Source organism: Otolemur garnettii, unplaced genomic scaffold (genome assembly GCF_000181295.1).
Source record: "Otolemur garnettii isolate 467f Iridium unplaced genomic scaffold, OtoGar3 scaffold00153, whole genome shotgun sequence".
In the NCBI taxonomy this organism is placed as follows: Eukaryota; Metazoa; Chordata; class Mammalia; order Primates; family Galagidae; genus Otolemur; species Otolemur garnettii.
The window spans coordinates 2444967-2455624 of record NW_003852548.1 but is presented as its reverse complement, the minus strand read 5'-3'; the positions used below and the strand labels follow the sequence as shown (position 1 = coordinate 2455624).

Here is a 10658-nt window from a genome sequence, read left to right as displayed (position 1 = left end):
GGTCACTGCAACCTCAAACTCTTGGGCTTGAGCAACTATCTTGCCTCAGCCTCCTGAGTAGTTGGGACTATAGGGGCCTACCACATACCTGGCTAATTTTTCTATTTTTTCTCTTGGTAGAGACAGGGTCTCACTCTTGCTCAGGCTGGTCTCCAGCTCCTGAACTCAAGGGACCCTCCTGCTTCAGCCTCCCAGAGTGCTAGGATCACAGGTGAGAACCACTATGCCCAGCATTCACAGGGGATTCTTAAGGGGCAAAGCCAGCTCCCACCTCCACACCTCCTCCCTCACTACTGCTCCTACTGACTCACTCATTTTTCTCCCAAACATACCCCACCCCCACCCACACCTCCACAGTTTAGAAATTCTTCACTGGTCTTGCAAAAGGAAGAAACCAGTCCTCTCTGGATTCATCCTTCTCTTTATCTTCCTCCCTCTCCCCTCCTCCTTCTCCTCCTCTAAAGGTAAGATATCTGAGATCTTGATCACCCAGATTTCAGAAATGGAAAGGGGCAGGTACCTCAATTCTAGGTTTTGATGTGCTGGAGTTTCTAATTACTCCCTTGGAAAGAGCTTTAAATACCAGGGACAGTTTTGAGTTACTCCTTTGTTTCTGGGAAAGCAAGATCTGGAGGAAGAGGGTGACCTAGTGGGATCCCAGTTGGGCATCAGTTACTCCTGTTGTACACATGAGGAAACCAAGGCTCAGAGGTGAGGCATCTTGACTGGGTTCTAGAGCAGGCCTGTCTGTCTGATTACTAACTCTTTCTCTTTTCCATTGTTTACACTGGGAACAGGGCAGAGCTAAATTTTAAAATCAAGAAGGGCACCCTGCCCATCAGAGTCCTTGTGTGTGAGTTGTGCTTATGGAGAGTGGGGAGCCTGGTAATTGGGTATGCTCTTGATCTAGTGTTGTGTTGATTGAACAATTAAAAACAATAATTAATGTACACAACTATGATTTAATAAAAAAAGAAAAAAAAACAATAATAAATACATAAATGCTAAATGCCTCTCCCATTCATTTACCAGACCCAGCCTTATGCCAAGCCTGTTCTTACCTCAGGGCCTTTGTACTGGCTGTTCCCTCTGCCTGGAATGCCTTTCCCACAAGTATTCACCTGGCAGATCCTTCTCTCTCTTTAGGTACATACAGCACAACCATCACCTCCTCCAAGTGGCCTTCCCTGACCACTCCATCTTAATTTTGTTTCTTCTGTATCTCTGCATCCGCACTCCATAGCACTTATGATCTGTAACCATCTTTTATTTCTATTTGATTTCTTGTTTCTTGTCTGTCTGCTCCCCTAGCATGTCGATTCCACCCCATAAGGGCAGGGATTTTTGTCTGTTTTTCTTCCTCACTGCTTGATCCCTAGCCCCTAAAATAGTACCTGGCAATAAATGTTTATGAAAAGACAGAAGTGCGGGCAGAAGGAAACAAAGAAACACAGGCTAACTGATGGATGTAATGAATGACTATGTAATGCGCTGTAAGTAAAATGGATAAATAAGCAAACTGAGATACAGAGAGACAAAAAGACAATTCTTTTATTTTTGTTTCAAAATCCTTGAGTAATAAAAATAGAAATTTTGTATAAAAAGGACTCTAGGTATTGCTAGGGTGAGTGTGGGAGCCAGGCAGGGATAACAGCATTGGAGAGGTTGGTGGGAAAGAAGCAGGGCTTGCGGGCCTGGAAGCAGAGAGTAAAGGGTGTGCAGAGGGTGGAGTGGGAGCTGCGGCCTGCTCTGTAGGCAGGAGCACAGGGTGGAAGTTCAGTCATCCCATTCGTCATCCTCATCCTCATCGCCAGCCTGGTCCTCCCCTTCGTCTGGAGGAGGAGAAAGATGTGGGGGGGAATCATTCTGGGTGGGGTAGGGAGGTACCTAGGGCCTACAGGTGAGGACTTGGCCCTGGGGTATAAAGTCTCCTAGAGGAGGGAGAACTAAGATTTCCACTTAGGACAGTGGTTCTCAACCTTCCTAATGCCGCGACATTATTTTCGTTGCTACAGTTGTGGGGTTGGAGTTGAGGTTAACCTTGTCAAAAATCTGGTTATTTGGGATATTGTCATATAAAGGTTTAATGTTAATCTGTTTGTCACTTAGTGGGGTCAATTTAAGCATTATTGGCAAAGGAAGGGTAATTTGTTGTTTCATGGCAGGCTAATGTTATTATTGACATATGGGGTTAATGGTAATATTATCCAAAGATGAGGTTTGGCTCTGAGCCTGTAGCTCAAGTGGCCAAGGCGCCAGCCACATACACCAAAGCTGGCGGGTTCGAATCCAGCCTGAGCCCACCAAACAATGATGGCTGCAACCAAAAAATAACCAGGCATTGCGGCAGGTGCCTGTAGTCCTAGCTACTTGGGAGGTTGAGGCAGTAGACTTGCTTGAACCCAGGGAGGTTGCTGTGAGCTGTGATGCCACTGCACTCTACCCAGGGCAATAGCTTGAGACTCTATCTCAAAAAAAAAAAAAAAGATGAGGTTCATATAATATTGCCATACAGTGGATTCATCTTAATCTTGTGAACATACTTTGTGATTATGTTTTTTTTTTTTGAGAGAGAGAGAGTCTCACTCTGTTGCCCTCAGCAGAGTGCTGTGGCATCACAGCTCACAGCAACCTCAAACTCTTGGGCTCAAGTAATTCTCTTGCCTCAGCCTCCCAAGTAGATGGGACCACCTGTAGGTGCCCACCACAATGCCCAGCTAGTTTTTAGAGATGGGGTCTCGCGCTGCCTCAGGCTGATCACGTACTGGTTATGTTAATATTATTGTCAAAGCTGGGGTTAATTATATTATTGTCACATAATAGGCTGAGATTAATATTATCCTCCTTTAAAGGGTTAATGACAATATTATTAACATATTAGGAAATTAATATTAACATAACTATAAAAAGATTGGTTTATTTATAATATTATCACATAACGAGTTATAGTTAATATTATTGTCAAAGTTGGGATTCTTTTTCTTAAGGTCATGGTCATTCATTATATTGGACTGGGAGAAGAAAGAGCCATGCACCAATGTATAGATAGTGCTATTTTGTTGTCTTTCAGACAGAATCAGAATCCAGGATATAATTGTCTCTAAGTTGATGGTCTGGATCAGAATCAGAAGAGAATAGATCACTGCGGGGATGGGGACTGTCAGAAGAAAGGGAGGGAACAGACATAGAACTGAGCATGGAAGGTTCATGTTCTAGGATTGCCATCTGGGTACCTAAGCATCCTGCATGTAGCTCATGGGTAGAGGAGACCACAGTGAGTGACTGGGGTTGGTACTTGGAAGGCAGGAGAACAGCCACATCTGCACAGGGAGGACCTGAATAGATGCTGGCCTTCCATCTGTATCCCAGAATACTGTGTAGGGCCTCTTCATGAGGACAGGGCCACATGTGGTTGGCTCTTTGGCCTCTGGTTGGCCTCTTGAGTCATGTAGTATAAATTCTGCAAACTTGCCACCAGATGGAGACATTCCTGCTAGCTCCTCTTTATGCCCCTACGCTCTGTCTCTGGTCAATGGCTTCCGGGCGTGCTCAAACTACAGCCCACGGGCCACATGCAGCCCGGCCTAGGACATTTATCTGGCCCACTAGGTGCTTTTGCCGCTGCTGCCTGTCCTGCTTAGCAGCCAACTCGTCCCAGCACCTACAGTCCAGCCCTCCAGCAGTCTGAGGGACAGTGAACTAGCCCCCTGTTTAAAAAGTTTGAGGACCCCTGCTTTAGACGATTTAAGATTTTTCTTTCTCAACCTTTCAGATTCAAGAGGTTTCCATTCTTGAGGAAACTCTTGATTTCCTGGTCACTCCATGGTTTAATTAACTGTTCTGATGTTTTTTCTGGTTTCTTTTACCTTTTCTTCCTAAGGGTGTCTAGTAACTTTAGTCTGATGTCATTCTTTCTCCAGTTTTACCCCTGAGTTTTCTCCTAGGATCCTTTTTTGTTGTTGTTGCTGTTGTTAAGCAGGCTGGGGCCAGGTTTGAACCTGTCACCCTGGTGCACAGGACTGGTGCTCTAACCACTGAGATACAGATACCCAGAAGTTCTCCTGGGATTATTCTCACTGCAGCTACAGGGCCTAATCCCGGGTTGACAGAGAACTAGCACTAACTCTCTCCTAATGGAATCCAGGAGTTGGGAGATGCCCAAGCATGGAAATGGGTTTGCTCCTCTCTGCTTCTGGGATATCTAGGAGTTCTTTTTTTCTTTCTTTTTCTTTTTTTTTTTTTTTTGCAGTTTTTGGCCAGGGCTGGCTTTGAACCCACCACCTCTGGCATATAGGGCTGGCGCCCTATTCCTTTGAGCCACAGGTGCCACCCCAGAGTTCCTGATGATATTGTCATCACAGTCGGCTAATGTTAATAGTACTGAACACATGGGATGAATGTTAATATTGTAAACACAGCCTGGCATTAATGTTAATATTACTGTCAAAGATAGAGTTAATAATATTATTGCCACATGATGACAATGTCAACATTGTCAAAAAGAACGATACAAGATTCATGTTAATATTGTCATCAACAGATGGTACTAATGTCACTGTTGATAGTGACTGATGGTTGTTTTAGGGTAGTGCTAACATTGGGAACCAGGTTTGCAGTCCTAGTGGGATCAGCTCACCTGAGGAGTGGATGACTTTGCTTCTCTTCTGCATCACATGCATCAGGGCCCCCACTAGCCCCTCTGAGCTCTGAGGTGGTGGCTGCAGCGTGGAGCTTTCTAGAGACCCAGAGGTCTACATAAGCAGGGTTCAGGACAGAGGGATCAGGGCTTGGGAAAGGAGCATTTCTCCCCACCCCATCTCCACTATTTCTCTTCCCACACATTCCAGTTGCCTTCAAGGTTCACCACTAACCTCCCAACCCTATCACTGAACCCCCAAATCCTGGTACCCCTATTAGTCCCAGCCTTGGCCCCCCCAATATCCTGACTTGCACAGGATATCCCAGAGTCACCGACCCCCAGTCCTCCATTCTGCCCATCCTCACCTTGTTCAGCTGAATTCCCTGCCGGATTTGATCCAAAAGCGCCCCCCGACCCCCACCAGGGGCCAGGCCCCCCCCAGGCACCAAAGTAGGAGGAGGTGGGGGAGGGGCTGGCCCATCCCCTGTGCTGGGGGGTGGCAGTGGTGGTGGTGGAGGGGGAGGTGGCAGAGGGGGCCCACCAGCCCCAGGAGGTGGAGGGGGAGGTGGTCCAGAACGTCCAGTAGCTGGAGGGGGTGGTGGTGGAGGGCCCCCTCGACCTGGGGGTGGGGGTCCCCGGGGTGTTGGTGGGGGTGGAGCACCCCCCAAAGGTACAGGGGGCAGTGGACCAGAACGACCCTTATTACCCCCCACAATAGGGGGCCTTGGGGGCTGGTTTCCTCCTCGGGATGGCGGTGGGGGTGGTGGAAGCGGCTCTGTGGGGGGAAAATAACACATAGGTGCAATTATTACTTTCTTCTGAGCCTCAGGTTTGCTCATTTGTAAGATGAGTACCCCAGCAGACCATCTCTTGATTCAGGCAGTACAGGTACCCTCATGAGGACTGAGCCACTTCCGTGTATTTATCTCTGAGACATCAGCTGTCAGGGCTAGAGAAGAAGGGCATGTATGGAACAGGGGCTCACCCTGGCGCCTCATCTCCTGTCGTACAGCTTCCAGCCCACCCTGGTCCTCAATAAAGTCATAGATAAGTTTGGAAGTTTCAGCATCAGTGAGCTGGGCCTCGCTGATTCCTGCCCTGGAGAACAGACTCCGCAGATCTGGGTCAAGGTTGTTCACCTGCACGGGAGGAAAAAGGCCGGGGCAGGGGTAAAAGAATAAAGTGAGGAGAGAAGGGACACGGATTATTATTGGGTCCATCCTGGTGAGGGATCTGAGAAGGAAATGGCAAGGAGGAAGTCTGAGTGGTGGTCTCTGGTTGGGTGGGTGGAAGTTGAATAGAATTCAGAGGACTTTGGGGTTACTCACGTCAAATCCATTCTGGGGGTCCCACCCCACGTGGCTGACATGTCTGGGGAGATGAAGAGACTACAGTGAAACCCCAGTGCTGTTTTCCCTCCCTTTCTAGTGACCCCCTCTTGCCCTCTCCTGCCCAGAGAAACTCCAAGGGGCCAGAATTAATGAGTTAGCCCAAATGAGTGGATAAGTGTGAGCAGGAGTTTAAGAATTAGGAGTACACAGTTGTGGTGCTGATCTGTCCACCAGGCTGTTTTTCTACCATCCATCCCCCCACCCACTCACCCATTCCTTCATCCACCTACCCATTCACATTCATCTGTTGGACTGTCTGCTCATACATATCTGTTTACCCATTTGCCCATCAATATGTCCTCACACACACACTTATCTATCCACCCCTTCATCTACCCTTTTCCATCAACTCATTTTTTCTACCCATTTAAGCACACACTTCTGTTCACTCATCCATTGAACTTTCCTTCCATCTACCTATCTAGCTTCCTATTCTTCCCCATCCACCTTGTCTGCAAACCAATCAGCCTGCCTATCAGTATGTCTATATGCTTCTCCACTCATCCATCCATCTACCCAACCACTTCCCATAGATCCATCCATCTGTCCATCCAACCACTTGGCCATTCATTCTTCAACCCATTCCCTCATTCATTCTTCATCTATCCATCCACCCACCTACTCCCCAACCAGCCCAGTTAGGGTGGGGGTAGGGTGAGGCAAGTGAAGTGCCTAGGGTACAAAATTTAAGGAGATAATACAAAATTCTCAGAATCATGAATTACAGTTGCAGACTCCTCAGAATAACTCCCTCCTTAAATTTTGCACCTATGTGCCTTATTTACGTCTCCCTAGTCCCAGCCCTGCACCCACCTATCCATCTGCCCACCCTTCTGTCCACTCAGCTGTCCACTGTTCATATGCACTCCCCCCCCTTCCAGGGATCTGTGCATCCAATGGGGAAAGATTCTTACTTGAATCCACTGGGTGCACCAATATCAGCTTTGCTGATCTTCTTCTTCCCTGAACGTTTCTTATCAGCTGGGCCAGGTCCAGGTGCTGGGAGTCCTCGGTATCGTGAACTTGTAATGTCAGGGTTCTGGATGTCCACTGTCACCAGCCCTAGGGACAGTGGGCCAGCTGGTGGGCCTGTGAGGAAAACAGGATGGCTGGACCACTGACCCACTTACCTGCCAGCCAAAGCATAGGAACAAGAAAAGGGATGACTGTTGGAGGAAACCGTGAGTGTATGTGTGTATGTTTGTGTATGTGTGTGATGATCATGGAGGGAGTGGGTAAGAGGTCCAAGTAGGGTCTATGGAGAAGTAGGAGGACCCCACAAATGATTCACACATTTACTGATTCATCTATTTATTCATTCACTCATACTTACTACTTAAGTTTTTAAAACAAATTTTTGAGACAGGATTTTGCTCTGTTATCTGGGGTAGAGTGTATAGGGGTATCATCATAGCTCCCAGCAACCTCAAACTCCTGGGCTTAAGTGATCCCCCTGCCTTACCCTCCTTTGCTCTTGCTCAGGCTGGTTTGGAACTCCTGGGCTCAATCCATCCTCCCATCTCAGCCTCCTAAAGTGCTAGGAGCCACTGTGCCTACCCCTACTTAAGCATTAACTCATTCATTCACTGACTCATTAATTAACTTGTTAAAATTATTCATTTACTCAATCATTCATTCAGTCATTGCTTTCTTCACTGAAATTTATGTCATTTATTAATTTATTCACTCATTAATTCACTCAATCATCTATCTAGTCATCCATTTATCTACATATCCATTCACCTGTATACTTATATATATCATCATTCATCTATTTATATCTTCCCATCAAGTCAACCCCCATCCAGCCATCTATCTACCACCAGTCCATCCACATGTCCATGAACCTGCTCATCCATCCACATACCCATTCCTCTATCCCTCCATTAACCTGCTTATCCATCCATAAATTCATCGATCTGCCCCTCTATCCACTCATGCACCCATCTACCTCTTCACTTGGCCATCCATTCACCCACTTACCCACCCACCCAACTACTCATCCATTCACTTGCTTCCCCACCCATCCATTCAGTCAGAGACACAGGAAGGAATCAACACTCACCTCCTTGGTCTCCACCTGGGTGTGGGGGAAGGGGCGGGAGCCCTCCTCTTCTCTCTGGGAAAATGCAATGTGTAAAGAACTATCACAACCCTGCCACAGGTTCCTGGGATAACCCCTTATTACTCAGTACTTGCACCAAAGGACTCACCTTCATTGGCTGGTGCTGGTGGGGGGGGTAGCTGGCGTCTGTCTGTGGATAGACAGACAGATAGATTGGAAGCCAGAACCATGAGAGGGGGATTTTCTAGTGCCCACCCTTGAACTCACTTCTGCCCAACTTCCTTTCCTCCTCTAAGCCTCCTCACCTCCACTTTGCCTCTGATTCCTTTTTTGTATCTTCTCCTGCACCAGGGCCTGGAAGGCCTGAGCCTCGCCCTCGTCTGCGAAGTTCAGCCCTGCTTGGCAGTCCTGCATATGCCTTGGGGTCAGCAGCCTTCCAGTGCCCCCCATGCTTTCCCATCTCTTCCCTACACCCCAACTAAAGCCGAGGGGTTGGTTGACCACTTACATCTCCAGCGAAGGTGTGGAAGAAGGGGGTGGGAGTAGAGTAGACCAGCTGTGAGTACAGCTCCTGTTCCCAAAGCAGCCGGCCAGCCTGGAGAGGTGCAGGGTGGGGGGCATGCTGGCACTGAGGTGTGCCCTGGGTGGCAGGCTTTGGTTATCTGGGCGGGGAGCATAGTGTCCAGATTTGGGGCCTCCGGGTCTGACGTGGAGATTCGCAGCTCAGCATCAGAGTTGGGGTATAGTTGTCAGATGTGGAGGGTTGGGGTATAGTCTGGGAGTGACATTTTTGTGAAAGGTTTGGATTTGGGGTTCAGGGATCTAGATGTGGGACTTGAGGCCTTGAATTTGAGAATTTAGGACTCCAGTCCTAGGAAATGGAGGTTAATTCATAGACTTAATCCTGTGCCCACTCCCCCTTCATTGTAGGTTGGGTTCTAGTATGTAGGAATTGAGATTCAGACATAGATACCTGGGAGTTTGGAGGAGTCTAGCTAAGGTATGCATAATTTGGGATCTGTGGAGCATAGTTATAGTTTTAGGAATATGTTCAATAATTGATGGCCATGGGATATTGAAGTTATGCTGGGTCCACCTTTATGAGTTTAGAAGGATGAATTTAGGGTTTAAGCCTAGAAAATTCAGGTTGGGGGGTTATGGAACAGATTTTTTGCTTAAAAACTACATCACTATTTGAGTGTTCAAGAGTTTTAATGGGAACTCTTGGGTCCATGCTGTGGGTTTAAAAGGACAGATTTGGAGTTCAAGACTCAATGGAATATTCAGGTTTGGGAACAGATTTATGACTTAAGAGCTAGACAAACATCTGGTTCAGGAGTTTCGATCAGGGAATCCTGGTGTGAAAAATATTCAGTTTAGAACAGGTTCAAGCATAAACATAACACTCATTTTTTTGAATTTGTGGAATAGATTAGGCTTAGGAGGTGTCCTAATTAGAGATTAGAGATCTTGATAGGGAGGCTTTTGAGTCAGCATTGCAGACCAGACTTATAATAGCAAACCAGAACTTGAGATCTAGATGGGTCTTTGGTAATGGCCCTCAGGAATTCACTGATTTGGTCCGAGGTCGCAGGGCTACAAATACAGGTCTGGTTTTCGAGTTGAAAACTGGCTTGCATGTTTGGGGTGGGGTGGTCACCTGAAGGCCATAAAGGCGGATGAAGTAGGACTTCTGGGGGTTATCCTTCACGAAGCACACAGCTCCACAATGCTCCTTGGTCCAGTGCTCGGCTCCTGGGGGCAGTGCCAGGTACAGTTGAACAACTGCAGTGGCCAGTGTCTGAGAGAAGAGAGCAAGGATCAGTGGAATTTAGTTGGGGTAGCCAGAGAGTCTTGGAGCCAGATCTGTCCTTCTTTGCTCGTGGCTGTCATAGGAATGAAGGAAGAGCTGCACCCAGAGGGAAGGCAAGTTAACACTGAGATCTTCCTGGGATGGGTGGCTGATGGTAAGTGGATTCTAGGAGAGGAGATGACAGAGAGGGAAAGAAGGAGGGGGAGGAAAGAGGCAAAAGGATGGGAAAGATGAGGAGGGAGGAGGAAGAGGAAGGAGAGGAAAGGAAGGGAGACAGGGAGGGCCAGGAGATCCCCAGCTCACCCAGCATTTTCGTCCAAGCATCTCAAAGACTCGCTGGTTCTCGTGGTCCTGGAGGAGAGTGGAGGGTATGTTCTGAGCTGCTGAACCTCCTCGGCCCCCGGGCCTACCTCCTACAGTGACCCCACTCATGGTGCTTTCTGCCCTTGTCCTCTCCAGCTAGGCTCTGGGTGCGGGGGTAAGAAGAGGAACTTCCGCAGTGAGCAAGGGAACAGGAAGTGCAAAAAACCCACAAGGGAAACAAGTCCTCCAGGGGCCCCTCGGTGGGCCTGACCTCCTCCCCTCAGGACAGGCTTTGGCCTCCTCCATTAGGTTGGGATCCTCTTCCATTTGAATGGGTAGACCTGTCTTTTTGACTAGCTCAGGTCCTCCTGCTCCTTTTCTTTTTCTTTCCTTTTTTTTTTTTTTTTTTGAGATAGAGTCTCACTATGTCGCTCTGGGTAGAGTGCT

At 47.8% G+C, this 10658-nt stretch overlaps 1 protein-coding gene across 2 annotated transcripts; it reads right to left on the bottom strand.

Annotated features, from left to right (window-relative positions):
- Positions 1 to 1528: 1528 nt before the first annotated feature.
- WAS (Wiskott-Aldrich syndrome) lies at positions 1529 to 10447 on the bottom strand. Of its 2 annotated transcripts, none has more exons than XM_003799644.3 (12): positions 10212 to 10447; positions 9756 to 9896; positions 8604 to 8690; positions 8401 to 8503; positions 8244 to 8285; positions 8096 to 8149; positions 6945 to 7119; positions 5968 to 6010; positions 5625 to 5778; positions 5005 to 5414; positions 4637 to 4751; positions 1529 to 1832 (listed from the first exon to the last, which is right to left on the bottom strand). In XM_003799644.3, the coding sequence occupies exons 1-12, from the start codon at positions 10338 to 10340 to the stop codon at positions 1777 to 1779; spliced, it is 1509 nt and encodes a 502-aa protein (XP_003799692.1). In that variant the 5' UTR covers positions 10341 to 10447; the 3' UTR covers positions 1529 to 1776. The 2 variants fall into 2 exon arrangements, with proteins under 2 accessions (XP_003799692.1, XP_023374828.1); XM_023519060.1 differs by having other exon boundaries at positions 6945 to 7092.
- Positions 10448 to 10658: the final 211 nt, after the last annotated feature.